Source organism: Cyclopterus lumpus, chromosome 14 (assembly GCF_009769545.1).
Source record: "Cyclopterus lumpus isolate fCycLum1 chromosome 14, fCycLum1.pri, whole genome shotgun sequence".
NCBI lineage: Eukaryota > Metazoa > Chordata > Actinopteri > Perciformes > Cyclopteridae > Cyclopterus > Cyclopterus lumpus.
Window position 1 is genome coordinate 9267943 of NC_046979.1, and position 17721 is coordinate 9285663.

Here is a 17721-nt window from a genome sequence, read left to right on the forward strand (position 1 = left end):
ATGTGGTTCTGTAATGCAGCATTTTGGTACCTTTCTCATGTTCGGTCTTCAAAAGCTGCTCTGATGAGCAACAAGCAGTGAGCGGGCTGTGGACGACTCATAGATGTTCTTATTGGGGCGACCATCACGGCATCTGTGAAGAGGTTAGAAACCTCTTTTGATGGAAGCGGTGAGTTAAAGATAAATCCATCCCCTTCATCTGCAAACGGGTCAGGTTGAGTGATGTCACCAGGAGACTTTTGGGAGAAGGGCAACGGCTGTGTTCCTTGCTGCTCCTGTATAAAGGGAATTGTTATATCATGCAGATAATGTTTCCCTATAAAAGTCGACATGATGATCAAACACAAAGACCTACAGTCCAAAGTTTGGTGAGAACAGGGTGTGAATGCAAATGACAGCCTGTACATTATGATACAATTATGATTAAGCCAAGCACATCACAATAGTTCTGTTTATTGCAGGGCTATTGTCGAGGATTGCAAAGTACTGAACAGGTGTTATTCTCTTGTGTGGTACGATGGCATCAGTAAGTATTAATTTGTCTTCATTTATTTCCTGTGGTTGTGAGAAATACTCATTTAAAAATGCCGAGAGCCTCCACACACAGTTGTCATTCATTTACAGACATAACTCATGGTTATGATTGCCGACCTGATGCTTTAAATTGACCCGTTTCCTTCAAATATGTACACATTTCAAAGTAAAACAAATGAAGTCTAAAGGAAACAAGCTCAGACAATTGCAGTGAGAAACAGACTTGAGGAAGGGTGGAGAAACATCTGCTATAAGTAGAGGGGACAGAAGACCTCCTGTTGAACTCTAACAGCTTCAGAGATCCTTTACAAGTGAACTTGCCAGAACAAGCGTCCATCAATCAGACCGTTATGGCTGTCAAAGTTCAAGACATTCTACCTCGAGCTTGTATAACGGCACTTCCTGGATCCGAGAGCATGAGGGAGATTATTCTCTGGTTCTCAAATGCAAAACCTGGGAGACTCATAGGTTAAAGGTCCTTTTAGAAAATATTCTGCTTGGCGTTGGTAAAGATTCACTAGTTATCTAAACCATGACCAGAATCACACAGCCGAGTGGGTTCAGGAAGTCTGGATTCGTGAGATTTTTGTCTTTGTAGTTTTAACATTTTTTTTTTTCTGGTCCGGCTGCAGACTTGCATTGCTCCGACTGGTGAGATGGAAATACTTTGATTTTGTTGACTTCTAAGATGCACAGGACATACTTGGGCTGCGGTAGAATATGTCTCTGTGATTTCTCCTCAAACCCTAGTTCCTCTGCAGCAATGCAGTTCTACACTGATGCAGTTTAAAAAAAATACATCCATCCTGTCGTAACTTTCTCATTTAAGCTGTCGGCTTTGTGAAGACAGACAGCCTCGTGTAAACAGGTTTGTGGCGGGTTACCCCCTTTTGTAGTTTGCTCACGCCGCGCTGTCTGACTAGCACAAAGATTCCACTCGGATGACAATGCAGGGCACAATGCAGCGGCTGGTGTTTACAAATAGCCTTTAACAAATAGCCTTTAACACCTACTGGTCCGGGCCAGCCATCAACGATCTTCAGATCTTGGCTTTGGTACATATCAAACTGATAATAACATGTTTGAACATTATAGTTAGTCGGTTGCTAGATGTCTGTATTTAATGTTGTTCCTCAAACCAAGGTGAGTGCATTTGTTTTCAGCTCGTCAGCATGTCACTTCCTAATAACATGACATAAAACAAAGCCGAAGGTCACCAACAAAAACATTTGACCTTCCTATTGGACAATACGACAATGAATTTGCTTTGTGATGGTGGATGGTGACGTCCAGAGAGATGACACTAATGCAGGCAAGAGACATAACACTTCATTCACAAAAGCTCTATTCCACCACAGCTATTTGGGTCACTCACTTGACCGTTATCGTTTAACGTCGGACTGATTTCCATGCTGTTGTTTCCCTGAGGTCAAGTCAAGAGGCTAATGAGCTGCAGAGTTAGTGTTAACACTATATTGTATATTTATATGTACATTTTAATAATTACTTTGAATTGTAATTGGGATGGTATATTTCAAGCTGATGGTGATTAAACCAAAACATCAGTCAATTTATTTTCATGCATTTATTGGCAACACTGCATTGTATACTGTACATCACAAAGCTTTGATGTTATTAAATGTGAGATACAAGATCAGACACACTCAGTTTCAGGCAACAATGATGATGGATCTATGAGCGGCCGGATTGCAGTTGCAGACCTAATCTATCTAAATAAAGTCCACTTCAGAAGCACTCATTGTCAGATTCCACTGCATGTTTGACGTCCAAGAGGGGTTCAGAGGAAAGTTGTCAAAGCTGTTTACCTAGAAGAGTGCTGTTGGTTACCATGGTTTCCATGGCAAGCTGTACTGAAGATGTCAGGCCCCATGTTGGTGCGTGCAGGTGCTAAGACCGCACAGCACAGCACCTGAAAGTGAGTACAGTACGACTTAATATTACAATTAGCAATCATTTCTATAGTTTGGTATTTTCACTAAAAGTTTTAATATTGCAACGTTATGCACGGCTCTGATCTTAGCAGTCTCACCTGTATCTTCGAGGGCAACCGTGATGACCAACGATGTACTCCTGGGCATAGCAGAACCGTCTGCAGAGTCCTCTATACCCACATGTCCAGTACTGCATTTCTGGATCATTGCCTGTAAATAATTATAAAAGTATTAAAAAACCTTTTTCCCACATTCCGGATCAACAATGACTTAACTTTTCATAAACTGTCATCACAACAACTTCATTAATCTTGGAGTTATCGCCAATTAAATGATCGAATGGTGAAGAAAACTGTAAAGTTGTGATGTCATTTTATTTTACTTCTCCTCAGAGCCACACAAGAAAACAACAACCCCAGTGTAGTCATGATTTGCTTGATTTGATCTCACGCAGTAAGTAAATGGGTGTATCCACATTGCTTACCCTCCCCGACTGCGAGCATCAGGAGAAGCACAAGGAGAACCAAGCTCAGTCCCTTCATGTCTGGGTACCAATAAGCTTTCAGACACTGTTGTTGACAGGCTGATGCTGCATTTATACAGCATTTCAACCACGGGGGAGGAGTCCGTCGTGCTCTGTCCAAATCACAATAACAAAGTATCGCTGAATGATGGCAGTCTGAGGGCTGTACGTCAGAGCTTACTCAGCTCAGTCATCAGCTGCAGCTTCTTGAGTCATACTGTCATTTTGATAAAACAATACTTTATTATTCAACCTGCTCTGGGATTTAGAGATACTGTAAATGATCTGCTCTGTTCACCAGACCACAGAAACCCAGAAATCTAAATGTAAACGGATAAGTTCTTTTGAATTGTACTTACATACACCACTGTGGCTCTACCACAAAGAACAAGCCCTGCAAAAGTTATAAGTGTAGGTGAAATATGAATGAGTGTTTGTTTTAAACACAGTAAGCAGCACAATGCTGTCTGTCTGGCTGTGCTTTCAGGGCTGCCCTCTGTGCGACCACTGCTCTGCCCACATGTGGATATGGCAGTAGTTCATGTGTTATTGCTGATGCTGTGAAACTACAATCAAATAGCACAAAACACTGCTCCACTGACACAGGGGAGGTTTGTTAACAAAACAATAACACCACAAGGCATAGACACACAGACATTTACTTGTGTAGCATGCCCCCTAGTGCTTATGGACACACACAAGGACAGAGAACCCACCTTTAAGTGACAAATCATGATCCAATCTTTGATTAAAAAGTGTCCGAAAAAGAAGCACAACGCAGTAACAAGTCAAACTTAAAAGCAACTTTCCTTTAGAAGATTAAAACATATAAATTATCTCATCTCAAATCACATGACTGCATACTCACTTTTGTGGTACATTGTAAACATGTTGATGAATGACAAAGAAGAAAAATGTAATAATTTTCTTCCCGATGAAAAGTAGATAATGTAGATTCAAGGTCACTCTGGATAACGTTTTGAGCTGAAAGTATACCCATCTCATCCGTTTGAATCACGTAGTGTGGCAGCTGATTTCAACAACTGTATTGTTGGATAGTTTCCTCCAAAACAATGCTCATTTTATAAAATGACGTATACATTATTGGTATAAAGTAGTATAGCTTAGAAATAGGCCTACTCAAGCAGAAGTAGAAGTCGACTTAATTAAATTCTGCCACTAGTTGATATAACTTCCTGGTACGCAGGATGGCGACACGTGTTTCAAACGCCGGTTATTTAACTAGACGAAGAAGAACTCCGTACATCTGCGCCTGCGCAGCTCCGTACAGCTGCCGCCAACAACAACTGAACGGTGTGCCCCCTCTCATTCCAAGATGGCGGACCTCCTAGGCTCAATCTTAAACTCGATGGAAAAGCCTCCAACTGTCGGCGACAAGGAAAGCCGACGAAAGGCTCGAGGTACATTATGCTTTGCCTAAATAACAACTCGTGTTGCGGTCGTTTGAAGCGGCTGAAATGGACATAAGGAGGGACTTAGATGTGTGTAAAAGATTAGCACAGGTCGAGGAGAGCGTTTCCTGCTGTTGCCATTGGCCAGTTGAGCCTTCAAGTCAGCACTGTGGTTTCGGGCTTAACGTCGCATCAACGTAAGGTGCAGCCCCGCGTGTCCCGCAGTCTGTCGCAGAGCTCAGAGGTCAGAGTCTGGACTAGAGATGTGGGAAGCTAAACTTTCTGAAGCACAACAAGCTTCGTTGTTATGCAGTGCTTGGAGTTTAAAAAACAAAGGTTCACTGTGTCGAGGCATTTGATGCAGTTAAAATGGCGATATCTGCTGGCCAAATCCTTGATGTGAGACCACAATCAAACAGCCAAGCCCTATCAGACTCCAAGTGGCACTGCTGTTACTGTAATACAAACCTGCCTGAAGCACCACTTAAACACCCAGCACCGTTTCATCTGCAACAGTCTCCTGGATGTTGACATGGACAACAAGATGCCTCAGAGCATTCAATGGTGGTGTGCCTTTATATAAACATGTATTCTAAGCCTGTATTATTTCCATTATTAGCTGACGCTTTTATCCAAAGCGACTTACAATAAGTACATTAAACCATGAGTCCAAACTCAGAACAACAAGAATCAAGAAAGTACAATTTCTTCAATAACGTTAAACTACAGAGTACTATCCGTAAGTGCCATGTAACTGCTACTAAAGTGCTAAACAACAAAGTGCTATCGGTAAGGGACATTGAAGTGCTACTAGAGTGCTACTACGGCTCTACCTTCCTTATTCAAGGTATAGTCGAAAAAGATGTGTTTTTAGTTTGCGACGGAAGATGTAGAGACTTTCTGCTGTCCTGATGTCAATGGGGAGCTCGTTCGAAGCGGATGCGGGCGGCCACCGGTAACCAGTGAAGGTCGCGGAGGAGCGGAGTAGTGTGGGTAAACTTCGGGAGGTTGAAGACCAGTCGAGCAGCTGCATTCTGGATGAGCTGTAGAGGTCGAATGGCATTAGCAGGTAGACCTGCCAGGGGGGAGTTGCAATAGTCTAGCCGTGAGATGACCAGAGCCTGGACCAGAACCTGTGCTGCCGTCAGGGAGAGTTGACTGTCGAGTGTCACACCGAGGTTCCTGGCATTCAGAGTCGGAGCCAACACTGAGTTGTTGAAGTTAATAAACCATTACCTTTGCTTTTAGCTCAGGCTACTGGTATTTTAGTAGATACTGTAAATATGATGTGAACACAACGCATTGGTTGTAATAAATACTGGCTAGATGGTAATCCCCTAGGTTTTTTAAAAATAAAATAATTCCTGTCTATTTTGGAATATGTTATTATTTCCTGTCTGCAGATCTCGCTTTAAAACTACTTCTCCATAACCTTGTGCCAGTGCTGAGTGGAGTCTTGCTAAAAATAAACACACGCCGTCTAATTTTCTGTTTGTGAAGACATAATCACAAGGAATTCTGTCCCCTTCCGTCTTTGAAATTATAAACTGGCCGGTTGTAGCTGCAAGACTGTGATTACAACGGAAACTTTAAATGCTATCAGGCACAATTGAACCAAATGAAAACATAAATTTCTGTCCTTGTTGATTTTGTTTTTTTCAAGAGCAAGCAGCACGACTCAAGAAGATGGAGGAACAGGAGAAAAAAAGGAAAGCAGAGTTCAGGAGAAAAGTGAGCGCTTGAATGTTTCCTATCTAATACACGTTGTAAATACACATGTGTCCTCTGTATTAGACACACCATAACAATCTAATGCATCCAATACAACAGCTCTCCCATAAATGTTCATATTCATGTAAATTCCATTGTGTTTATTACGGAGGTTGTGGTTAAAGGTGGTGTCGTACTGGTCTAGATTATACTAAGAAGTATGACATCCATGCTAAAACATATAAATGAACCTCTATGATGATGTCAAGAAAAACATTCCAAGCACTTGTATTGCATTATATTGTAAAAGTGTATCTAATAAAGTGATCACTGAGCTCCTGCGATCTCCCTTCACCACTGTTGGTATTTATCACCCTGTTTCTCTTTCCATCGCTTGTTTAGATGGAGAAAGAAGTGTCGGATTTCATTCAAGACAGTTTACAACAGAAACGAAAATATAATCCTATGGGGAAGATTGAAAGGAGTATATTGTAAGTAGTTACTTCAGATGAATACAATAAGCTCCTTTTATGCAAGAAAACATGATTTGTTGCATCATATGCGCAAATGTCTTTACACCTCCTTCATTCCGGTCTCATAGGCATGATGTAGCAGAAGTGGCCGGTCTGACTTCTTTTTCTTTTGGGGAGGATGAGGAGAGCCGCTACGTCATGCTTTTCAAGAAGGTCAGAAAACATTTGCTTTCAATCCAGCGTTGGATAATAATGTAACAATGTGGGGGAAATGTGACTGATGTCCACTGTGTGCTGTGGCAGGAGTTCGCTCCGTCAGACGAGGAGCTGGAAGCCTATCGCAAAGGAGAGGAGTGGGACCCCAAGGTGGCAGAGCAACGGCGCAGACTAAAAGTAAGACTGGGTGTTCTTTCAATGAGGCATGCATCCCTTTACATTAATCTGATTAGTCTCATGCGTGAATAAGCCCTGTGGGCACTTTTACAGCGGTTATCCTACTAGATCGTAGATCGGACCTAGTAAGTTTAACTTGAGTGCAACCACGTTGAAGGAAAGGCTACAGCAGCACCGAGGGAAACGAGCACAGAGGGAGGGAGACAAGCTTTAGTGGATTTAGTAAAAGAAATAGGTTGACAGTCTTCACCTCCTTATGCACAAAGGAAATACATTTTGTACAGATTCAACACAGATGCCGGGAGAGAAATCTGTACGTCAATTGAGCATAAATAAATACAATCTCATCACGCCTCAACTTGCATTGCCTTGACCGGAGAAGGTCTTCTTTGTTCTATGGATATCGTTGTTGTGGTGCTCGTTGAATGTGGTTTATCTGCATAATCTACAGTTGACTGCTATAAATCCTATTGACTTTTAGGAGGGATGTTGAAATAAGGCAATTCATACAGGTTGCTTTATCCCTGATTTATTTTTCTTTTGGGCAAAGTCTCAGCTTTTTTGTTCTCTCTTCACTGCAGGAACAGGCTGCATTGGAAGAAACAGAATCCAGTCAGACAAAGAAGGCAGAAACGTGTCCCAACTCCAACTACAGAGACAAGTACAGTCACCTGATTGGCACCTCGGCTGCAAAGGATGCAGCACACACACTAGAAGCCAACAGCACGTATGGCTGCGGTGAGTAAATGTTGTTGCAGTGATCGCTGTGTTGCTTTGCCTCACTTAATTCACATCACAGTGCTCCTTCTGCTGCATCTGTATTTACTCATTATGTTGGTATTTTGCTCCCTCAGTACCGGTGGCCAATAAGAGGGACACTCGCTCCATCGAGGAAGCCATGAACGAAATGAGAGCGAAGAAACGTCAGAAGCAAGAGGGCGACTCAGGGGCACGAAGCAGCAGCAGCTCTTGAGTCTCCATTTCCACCTTCTGCTCTGTGCGGGCGTTTGGGTGCGTGTGTCTGTGTTTGTGTAATTGATCCTATAATGCAATATCTTTAGAAGTATAACTTAAAAGGCATGCGTTGAATCCAGTATATACACCAATGTCTGTGTTAGACTGTGTTGAAATCATGAAACCCTGTTCGGTGAAGTCTGATCCAGGAGGTGGATTTCCATACGTGTTAAGCATTTGTTTATGATGTCAATTATCAACACACACACACACACACACACACACACACACACACACACACACACAAACTTTAACGGGACATTTTTGGCAATGATTGACATGTTTGATACAGATGTGCATTCACAGTCCCAAGTGACATTTTTATTCAGAAAATATTGACGTTTTGAAAGCAAGGTTTTAGGCAAACATGGCTGAAAAGTCAAAGTTCCAAATATTCAGTGCAGCTTTTAAAAGGGAAACAGGAATGGTGTCTAATGACCAGCTTTTGGGTACATTTTTGGGGATGTTATCTTGGTCTCAACCTGTTTCAGATCTTTGTCTTGTTGGAAGCATGCCATTTCCTCCATTTCATGAGGAGTCTCCTTTTAGAGAAAAACTGTTTTGTCGGTTTTAGGAATCTTAAGTGTGAGATCTTCTTTGTTTTGATAGATCTCAATGAAACTGTTTATTCAAATGATGTGTTTTATTATTAAGCCTGTTGATGACTACTATACTAATTGTAGGAAAATTGGTCACATCTTTTTTTGTTTGTCATATCTTCAAGTAAGTTTTTAAGGATCTTAATGTGATTTTAACATGGTTGCACTGTTAAATTCCCCCATGGGTGTTAATAAATGGAGAACAGAACTGTATGTTGCCCTCATTTCTTCGTAGCCTAATTTATTTGAATGTTAGTTTTTAGACTGGTTTTGGTGTCAATATTTAATCCAATACATCAGGAAAATGCAAGCTAAAAAATGAGTGGCAGAGGAAAACACAAAACATAATCTATATTAATTGATCTCACCTTTTTTTATTATGGATACACATGCTGACGTCATGTTGGAATATCAATATAACTAGCGATTCAAAACTAAGCTAGTTTTGAAACGCTGTTCTTGTTGGATGTTATTTCAAAAAAGCTGTCAGTCCACCACGGTTTATTTTACGACATGTAAAAGGAGTGAGACTGGAGGAAAACAACAGAAATACCTGCTCTGGTGAACTGTGAGGTCAGTCAGAGGCTCAACGGCCACACAAACACATGGCTGCTGCTCCCTCTACAACTATTCAAATAACGAAGCTGCTGGCAGTAAAATGGTTCATGTGTGTCGCAATTGGTCGTCGCTTCTTTCCGTTGCTGTGGGATAATGTAAGTTTGACTTTATAATACATTACAGACAAATCATGAGTGGATATGCTCACGCTGTGCCAGCTGGGCATGCATTAGGCATATTGGAGAAGTCTGAGTGTGTGCCAAAGACTAAACACATAAGAAATGATCAGAACAAAGTCACATCCACTCCTCTCCGAGATCCTGGACCGCTGAAAAGACATCATGGTGACTGACCGTGTATAAGTTAAAGGAATAGTTTGCCTGTTTTGAAGAGCTTATTCCTACTTGGTGCCCAGCAGAGGACGGTTGGCCCTAGTTTGAAGAACAGGCAGCAGCACCGACACCGAGCAAAGCATTCTGCCATGCAGCCAAATGTATTTAAGCCACTTGAAAGAAATGCAGCTAAAAAAATCTATATCCATCCCAATATTCTTTATATAGCACTTATTTAGATATTGATTTTTTTTTAGGTTGTCCACTGCAAAAAGGTTTTGCTGCTACTTCAATCCACAGCAGCATATTTATTTGCTTCCTGTCTGTTTCTGCAAACTGTGGGTTGTGCTTATCTTTCTTCTTGAGGCAGTTGGCAGCACATCTTTTATTTTAAATATGTTTTATTTTATTTTATTCTTTATTTATTATTCCAATAATTGCTGACAGGTACCAGATACATGTAAATGAAATAAAAGATAATTTATAAGTGCAAATATCCACTTTGTATTTCATTAGTTAAACCTGAAATTACAGTATGAGCTGGTTTGTCGTCTGTGTTGTTTCTCAGATAAAAGACACTCGTGTTGGGGAAGGAGCAGCAGACTGAATGGAGACGAGGACATCAAGGGATTTAAAAACCCTAACGTCTGTACACAGCTGGAAAGTGCCACTGTCACATGATGTTAATTCTATTTTTGAATGAGTGTGTGTCACTAATGTGTTTTCTTGTGTCTCCATTTGCCGGAGGAGCAGCTAGAGAACCACAGGGAGGCCGAACTCAGCGTCAGTGAAGCAAAAATATTCTCTTGACGCTGTTATTATTGTTTCATGTTTTGTATCTGTTTTTTTTAAATATAATTCATCGGCATTTTTAGCCGTTGTTGAAAATAGATGGTGTAGAATGGAACCAGGGAAATTTCATATTATATAACAACCTCATTTTGATTTGTATTTTATTATTTGTTAACTTCGTATCAAATGAATGGACTGACATACAGTAAAGGTCCCCATTTAATCATTGTGAGTCCTTTTGTGACTTAAAGGGCCTTAAATGTAATTACATGTCAGACATGTTTAACTCCTTGTTATCATTACACAAAGCAGATTATAATTACTCAATCAATTTATACCTACCTGTGTTTTTCAAGGTTTTGATCTATTATCTATTTAAACAACATAAAACAAAGTGATAATATAGTATGATTTAATGATTTATTATTTAATTAGTAATTATATTATCTCATATGTCATAAAATTAGATAATATGAATGTCATAAATAGTATGCCGTAAAATATGCCATGGAGAAATAATGTAGTTAGTCATTAAAACGGCAAAAGGAAAAATGTCACAGTACAGTATGACATAAAGAAATCCTGAAAAAAAGTAATTGTATAGTATTTTTTTTTTAAAAATGTAGTTAGTCAAATGTCATATATAATATGTCTTACAGAAGATATTAAAAAAAATGTTGTATACTGTGTCATAAAAAAAACAATAAAGTTTGTTTATAATAATAATGTTATGGTATAGTAAAACAATATGTAGTTAATCATAAAAATGTCATGAACAATATATATATTTGTTGTATGCCATAAAGAAATTATAAAAATGTCATAGTACAGTTTTTCATGAAAAATATAAGATAGTATGCCATAACAAATGTGTAGTTAGTCATAATAATGTCATAGTATAGTGTCATAGTAAAATATGCCATACCAAATATATAAAAAGTCTAAGGCCTCAAACCCTGCACCCTCAGGGACTTACTGGTGCCACTCGGTTGAGTGTGAGGCTGTAAGGGCTTGACATGGTGTAAATATAAATACCACGACAACGTCAACAAATATTGTGTTCAATTGTGGGTATTTATATTATACGTTTTACTCCCTGATTTGATGAGAGGTCATTTCCAATAATCTATTTACTTGTTTTTGTCAAAATATTTTACATGTTTGATGAATAAATCTGTGAAACATAGTCTCTGTTTGCATTCCTCTGATTTCATGTGTTTTTTTTATGTTCCATCTTTAAACCTTAATATTGTTGTGTAAATGTAACAGGCACGTGCCCTCCTTTATTTTTTTTGCATGCTTCCACTGGTAACCCCGGGTTTAACGTCACATTGCAATGAATTGTGGGTAATCCCCTTGGGCAAAGTCTGCATCTAACGCTGATTTACAGAAAGGGTTCATATAGGCCAGAGAGCCCTCAATCACTCGACGGGTTGACAGAGACGGAACTAAACCTTCAAGGACTCTACGGGAGATAGTGGGTGAACTCGGGAGTTCCGCATGGTCCTAGTGCGTGAATAAATCCACTTATTGAAGGATTTATTTTTTAAATAACGTTAGTTGTTGTACTGTGGATTGCTCTCATACTACCTTCTGGTAAAGTGAAGTGGTCGTGTCCCTTCTGTCCTCCCTGCAAACATACTTCCTATTACTTATATAATATCTCATCCCTTCCTCCACGTCTGTTATTGTCTCTCGTCCCTGTTTCGGACCTGGCGCTACCTTTTGTCTCCTGAGGGAGGCGCCATAGATTAACCAAGAACAATTTGGGGTTTATTTTCTTTTTTCCTTTTTACCTTGTCTCACGCTGCCCTGCAGTTTCTGTCCTGCAGCAACACACTTATTGCGCGCTGAAGACTCAGTCACGCACATGTAAAAAATGAAGCCCACATTTTACTTCTTCTTCATCATTTGGTTCACAGAAACGGAGCTAAAACCCCGGAAAGGTAAGACCTGAGGCTCATTCTGTCCGGATCCAAATGTGTAGTGCTTAGGGAACGCATGACAATGTGAGTCTGATGGGGCAAGTTAACTAAAGTTCATGCTGGACTGATATTTTAAGATAAATACCCTCTGTTGCTCTAAACATAACTTTTTCTTATGTTTTGGTTGGTGAAGCTTATTTATATAATTCTGTCTGAAGCAATTTCACGTTAAACTTCTGCTTCTTAATGGCGTTCATGAAGTGGAATCAGTGGCATTTGTTGTTGTTGATGTTGTTGTTGTTGTTGTTGTTGCTGTTCATCTGTGCCACAAGAAGCTCATCCTCCTCCTGTTTGACTCAGGGCCCGGGGTGGTATGCACTTTTAAAGACAAGACATACAGTCCAGGAGACAGCTGGCATCCCTATCTGGAGCCCTTTGGGTTCATGTTCTGCATGCGTTGTGTCTGCTCAGAGGTACATTCATAAAAATCGCTTCTAAACAAACATCCGAACTGGACTATTGCACTAAAAATCGCCCAACTGTATAAAATGCTCTGTGGTGTGGATTTAAAGGTGCTTGTTAAACTCTTATATTGCTCTCTCTCTCTCTTAGATAGGTCATGTGAAATGTAGCACAATCAAGTGTCCAGCTCTGTCGTGTGAACACCCGGTAGCTGAGCCTCAGCAGTGTTGTCCAAGATGCACAGGTAGGCCGCAAGCAACTTCCACACAGTTTAAATAAGAGGGACACGATTCTCGGTGTGACTTTAACTGCGAGCCTGTCCGGTGTGATGTGCCCTCCTCAGATGAGCCCAGGATCCCTGCAGGGCTGAGAGCGTCTGTGAAATCCTGCAGGCATAATGGAAGTATTTATCAGCCAGGGGAGACCTTCACTAAACTCGACCTCTTCCCATCCAAGCGAAGCAATCAGTGTGTCATGTGCACATGCTCTGTAAGTGACATCTAATTGACTACTTTTATTGATCTGGTGAAAGAATACCACCATTTTAAATGCAGACATTTAAAGTCTACAATGAGCTCAAGTTATCTGTGAGATGTTGTTTATGGTTTTAAGAGAAGTTGCCTTGATAAGATGTGTAGTATATTCAGATGTATCTTAATCTTGTAAGAAATATGACAAAACTTCAACCCTTGCCAATGGGTTTCTCACAATCCTCCTTTAAATATGAATTTCTCTTTTCCTCTAATACAAAATAGCTTTTAATTACTCGATATAGGCTTACAATAGATACAAAACACAATCTCTTCCTAACAATTAGAACATGTGTGTTCATGCTCACCAAAAGCTTTTATATTACTGTTTGCTGAACCTCTACATATAAAATATAAAATGTCTAATATTTCATGTAATGAAAGATTTGAGATCTTTCCCAAATTCGTTATGTGTGTTTGTTTTGTTTCAGGTAGCGTTTGTTGCATCTACTAACTTGTGGCTCCTCATGCTATGCAGTAAAAGTTGAAATGTTGAGGCTTAGCTTGGTTGAGGCAGAACGAAATTGATGACAGTGTTAATTTAGAAAACCAAAAGCAGATATCGGAGAGGAAAGCTGAAGTGAGGCCAAAATTGACATCACCCTGGAGTTGTCCTTTTTAAAAGGCTGCGTGATGTGATAAGTTCATTTGATGAGTTGATAAGTAATGTTTGTTCACAGATGTTTCCAGGGAGACAACACAAAACAATTTTACAAACAGATTCATAGTAACAATGTAAGAGCAGTACAAATCACATTTATCCTGATATATTTATTCCACGAGTCACTTCGTCAATATTAACTTGTTTTATTCTCTCTGCCATTTCCTTTTAATATATTGTAGTTATTTGTAGTTATTTGTGTCCTGAAGCAAAACACTGAAGACATAATTGCCTCCGATCAGCAGGACAGCGCCAGTCTACGTGTGGCAAAAGGATATTTAAAACAAATGTGACGTCTCATTACATTTTTGTTGATGTGTTTCAAGGATATTGGATCGCAGAAGACACTGTGATTATGTTGTTTGGACTTTGTTTCTCTTATTCTGAATAACATATGAATCTGAATCCACATCTTCGAGAGGCCTGCTGAATCCTTGCAGTACTTGTGCCTTGCTTTCTGGAGCTCATATCTCTTGGAGATAAATGAAAACTATCCCACTTCTTCTTTGCTCAGAATGGAAACATCTTCTGCGGTCTGAAAACATGCCAACCAATCACCTGTTCCTCCCCAGTCTCAGTCCAAGATACCTGCTGTTTGGTGTGTAAAGGTGATCAAACTCCTCCAAGCTGAGAAAAATATATTTTTATTTGAGTACTCGGCCTGAGCATATGGCTTGTTAATAATATTTGTATCGATGTGTATATGTAACCAAATGCAAGTAGATGCAAAATGACACTTAAAGTAAAACAAAATTAATGAATTCAGTAAATCTGTAATGGACTTATTCAGACGGCACAAAACAATTACAATGATCATGTCATCATGATACAATTCCACTTAAAGTCTATACATGATTATTCTTAAGTGACTGCCCTTGGCTTCCATATTAATTACATCGCCCTCATTTATTTTCTCTCTCTTTGGTCTTTAGATCATGGCACCAGCGGGTCCTCGTCAACTGAGGATGGGAACCAGCAACTAAACAGAGGCGTGGTATGTTCAAATTAGCATATCTTAGATATTGCTTTCATTTTACACTTTACTATCCTTGAAAATATATGTAAATGTATGCTATCAGTTGAGCAGCTGCACTTTAATTACAGGACTTGAGTTCAAGTCTCACAGGGAAGTGCCAGCTCTGATGAAGTGTCCTTGAACACAACACTGAGGTTACAGGGGAGCTGCTCTGGAGCCCTCGCTGACCTTTGAGCTCACTGTGTGAATCAATTATTTTCACTTGAGGATCACATTATTCAAATTATGTCTTAAACATCCATCTTTCAGTGATCATTAAAGCTGTCAAATCCCTTAAGATTCTTGGACCGCTCGGGCTGATAATAAGACAATATTCAATTTTAATTACTGAAAAGAAATCTGAAATGGCAGCGATTCAGTGATCTGGAGCCACTCCACTTCTAAGATGTAGGTTACATTTGATGGTCTTTCAGCGATCACTCAAAGCCAAGCCAAGAGCTGAAATGATGAAAGATAACTGTGTTTTATTATATCTGTTTACAAAAGAGGCATTCAGTCGACCAGTGCGCTGGAGAGCAGAGCAGGGCACGGTTCGACCGTGCCACTCCTTTCAGGGTCCGGACTTCTCCTCGAGGCCTGAGCCTCAGTAAACTTAACCTCAAAGGGGCTTCAGAGACCACCGTGAAGATTTATTTGCAGAGAAAACACCAAAGAGGTGAGACTTTGTTCAAACAGAATGATCATGTACAGGTATTTTATTTTATAGACATGTTCCTCACAACTTTACGATCACTTCCACATGTAGCACAACACTCAAGATGTTTTCCGTTTCTCGCAGCTTGTTTATACAATGGCAAGTCGTACTCACATGGAGACATGTGGCACCCAGTTTTGGGGAAGGTCCTGGAATGCATCCTGTGCACTTGTACTGATGGCCTCCAGGACTGCAAACGCATCACGTGTCCCAGACAGTACCCATGCCAACATCCTATAAAATCAGCGGGAAAGTGCTGCAAGACTTGTCCAGGTAGTCAAATACGTTCAACATAATGAATTGTTTATACTGACATCATGTTGATTGGCTGTAAACACCGTCCACATAACGTGTGTCTGTTTTGTCTCTTTAGGAAGTAAAGCTGGAAGTAACCAGACCCAGTGTAGTGTCGGATATAAGAATAGCCTCTCAGTGTATAAAGTAGACTCATCTTTGAAAGTGGATCCACCCAGTCCAGTTAGGATCATTGCTGTGGAAAGACAGAGTACTGCTGAGGTTGAAGTGCAAGTATGGAAGGCTGTAGAAGGTACTGTAACTCCTGGTGGGAACTATAACAAAGAAATAGTTTGACAGATGAGAAGATTCATACCACTTTGATATCTGTCCGTTAGATGAACAGCTAATCGAGACTTAGACTAGCATATATATATATATATATATATACAACTGAAGCTGTCATTATGCTTCTCTGGGCGGCACTTAGGTGAACATGCACAGGTGGCATTTGTGCACATACTTGCAAACATATTTGAACGACAACTGCACACGTTTTCAAGAGAACAATTTTTTCCTTGAAGACAAATACACAGTATTGCTTCACAAATGTATGACTCTCATCTGAGTTCTTTATTCATACAGGTGTTTTACAATTAATGGAAATTGGTGACGTTCTCAGAAAAGATATTGTGGATCATCCAGAAAATTACACATTACTTGCAACACTCAATGAAGGTGTTATTTCACAATTCTGGAAACCCTCCTGACTTTTTGTTTTTTTTATGATTTCTAGATTAATTCAAGCTTTTTTTTCAGAGCCGTGGAAAAAGTTTAAGACCAGAATTTGTGAAGATGGCATTCGGGAGATTGTGACTTTCCTAAATCCCAAGCAGATACAAGATGTGTGTTCACCCTGATTTTTTTCCTCCCCTTTTTATAGCCATATTCCCAATAACTACATGGTTAACATACAGTAAATACTTTATTCATACATGTCCTGCATCATTCCTGTCATACAAGTGGAATTATTTCTCATTTATAATATTGTTCATACATTGTGATCCATCGTGTCTTAATCATCACATATTTTTACATGTTAATTATTAAGTTACAAAACACAGTGTTTGATAACTGACATGGTCATAAACAAGGGTTCACACTTTGTTGACATTGAATGATATGATGATGACACTTTGCTTTAACCATATAAACATAATCCGTTTTTTTAGAATATGTTAGACGAAAAGCCACAGTTTGTTAAGAATTAAAAAAAGAATGTAAGGATGTTATATGATCATCAACATATTTATTGTACATTTAAACTAAGGGGTTTTTCACCTTATTTAAAACGGATTGTTCTTGTATGATTTATGTGTATATACATTTGACTGAATGTTTTTTGCATGAAGTAGAAAGAAGCATTGCTTTGGGGTTCAATCTGCCAGCGAATACACAGCTGTGTATTTGTTAGTGAGAAAACCACCTTCTTAATTCTGTCTGATGTTAAACTATACACATAGTGTAGCTGTTTGTTACGCAGCCACAATATTTGGTTTGTTAATTCAGCCTTATGACCTTATTACTACACCTACACAAACCAGAAATATTTGTACTTTAAAGTGGTCAATGTAGCTGAATGTACTCTTTCCCTCTTCTCACAATTTTATCCCATAAAGTTTTCTCAGTGTTTTAGTAAAGATCTGATTTCTTTTCAGCTGTAACTATCGTGTTTAAATGGTGCCCACATGTAATGAAATCATTTGCATTGGCGTCATACACAGTAAAACACGGGGAATATGTACTTGAGACATGGCTCAAGATGGGGCTCATGGAGCTCAGAGTTGTCTTTGAAGGCGTTGCTTGAAAAGGTTTTGCCGATTTAAA

At 39.6% G+C, this 17721-nt stretch overlaps 3 protein-coding genes across 3 annotated transcripts; 2 read left to right on the plus strand and 1 right to left on the minus strand.

Annotated features, from left to right (window-relative positions):
• Positions 1-2258: 2258 nt before the first annotated feature.
• On the minus strand, positions 2259-3050 carry defbl2 (defensin, beta-like 2). The gene is made up of 3 exons (XM_034550603.1): positions 2971-3050; positions 2585-2696; positions 2259-2464 (listed from the first exon to the last, which is right to left on the minus strand). The coding sequence occupies exons 1-3, from the start codon at positions 3026-3028 to the stop codon at positions 2443-2445; spliced, it is 192 nt and encodes a 63-aa protein (XP_034406494.1). The 5' UTR covers positions 3029-3050; the 3' UTR covers positions 2259-2442.
• Positions 3051-4278: 1228 nt separating this feature from the next.
• Positions 4279-8818, plus strand: spag7 (sperm associated antigen 7). Its single transcript, XM_034551019.1, has 7 exons — positions 4279-4430; positions 6085-6152; positions 6534-6622; positions 6733-6817; positions 6908-6997; positions 7579-7735; positions 7852-8818. Exons 1-7 carry the CDS (start codon positions 4346-4348, stop codon positions 7968-7970), a joined length of 693 nt encoding a protein of 230 aa, XP_034406910.1. The 5' UTR covers positions 4279-4345; the 3' UTR covers positions 7971-8818.
• Positions 8819-12112: 3294 nt separating this feature from the next.
• On the plus strand, positions 12113-17496 carry chrdl2 (chordin-like 2). Its single transcript, XM_034550370.1, has 11 exons — positions 12113-12238; positions 12578-12690; positions 12830-12923; positions 13023-13168; positions 14385-14478; positions 14803-14864; positions 15393-15561; positions 15685-15873; positions 15974-16147; positions 16480-16572; positions 16654-17496. Exons 1-11 carry the CDS (start codon positions 12172-12174, stop codon positions 16752-16754), a joined length of 1302 nt encoding a protein of 433 aa, XP_034406261.1. The 5' UTR covers positions 12113-12171; the 3' UTR covers positions 16755-17496.
• The last annotated feature ends 225 nt before the right edge of the window (positions 17497-17721 follow it).

Excerpts from the sequence above, each read along its gene's own strand:
- defbl2 (XM_034550603.1), bottom strand. The coding sequence starts at position 3,028 with ATGAAGGGACTGAGCTTGGTTCTCCTTGTGCTTCTCCTGATGCTCGCA. Across the intron at positions 2,697-2,970 it reads GATGCTCGCAGTCGGGGAGG|GCAATGATCCAGAAATGCAG; the intron begins GTAAGCAATGTG and ends AATTATTTACAG. Across the intron at positions 2,465-2,584 it reads GGTTGCCCTCGAAGATACAG|GTGCTGTGCTGTGCGGTCTT; the intron begins GTGAGACTGCTA and ends ACTCACTTTCAG.
- spag7 (XM_034551019.1), top strand. The coding sequence starts at position 4,346 with ATGGCGGACCTCCTAGGCTCAATCTTAAACTCGATGGAAAAGCCTCCA. Across the intron at positions 6,153-6,533 it reads AAGCAGAGTTCAGGAGAAAA|ATGGAGAAAGAAGTGTCGGA; the intron begins GTGAGCGCTTGA and ends TCGCTTGTTTAG. Across the intron at positions 7,736-7,851 it reads CAACAGCACGTATGGCTGCG|TACCGGTGGCCAATAAGAGG; the intron begins GTGAGTAAATGT and ends TTGCTCCCTCAG.
- chrdl2 (XM_034550370.1), top strand. The coding sequence starts at position 12,172 with ATGAAGCCCACATTTTACTTCTTCTTCATCATTTGGTTCACAGAAACG. Across the intron at positions 15,562-15,684 it reads GCAGAGAAAACACCAAAGAG|CTTGTTTATACAATGGCAAG; the intron begins GTGAGACTTTGT and ends CGTTTCTCGCAG. Across the intron at positions 16,573-16,653 it reads ACTTGCAACACTCAATGAAG|AGCCGTGGAAAAAGTTTAAG; the intron begins GTGTTATTTCAC and ends CTTTTTTTTCAG.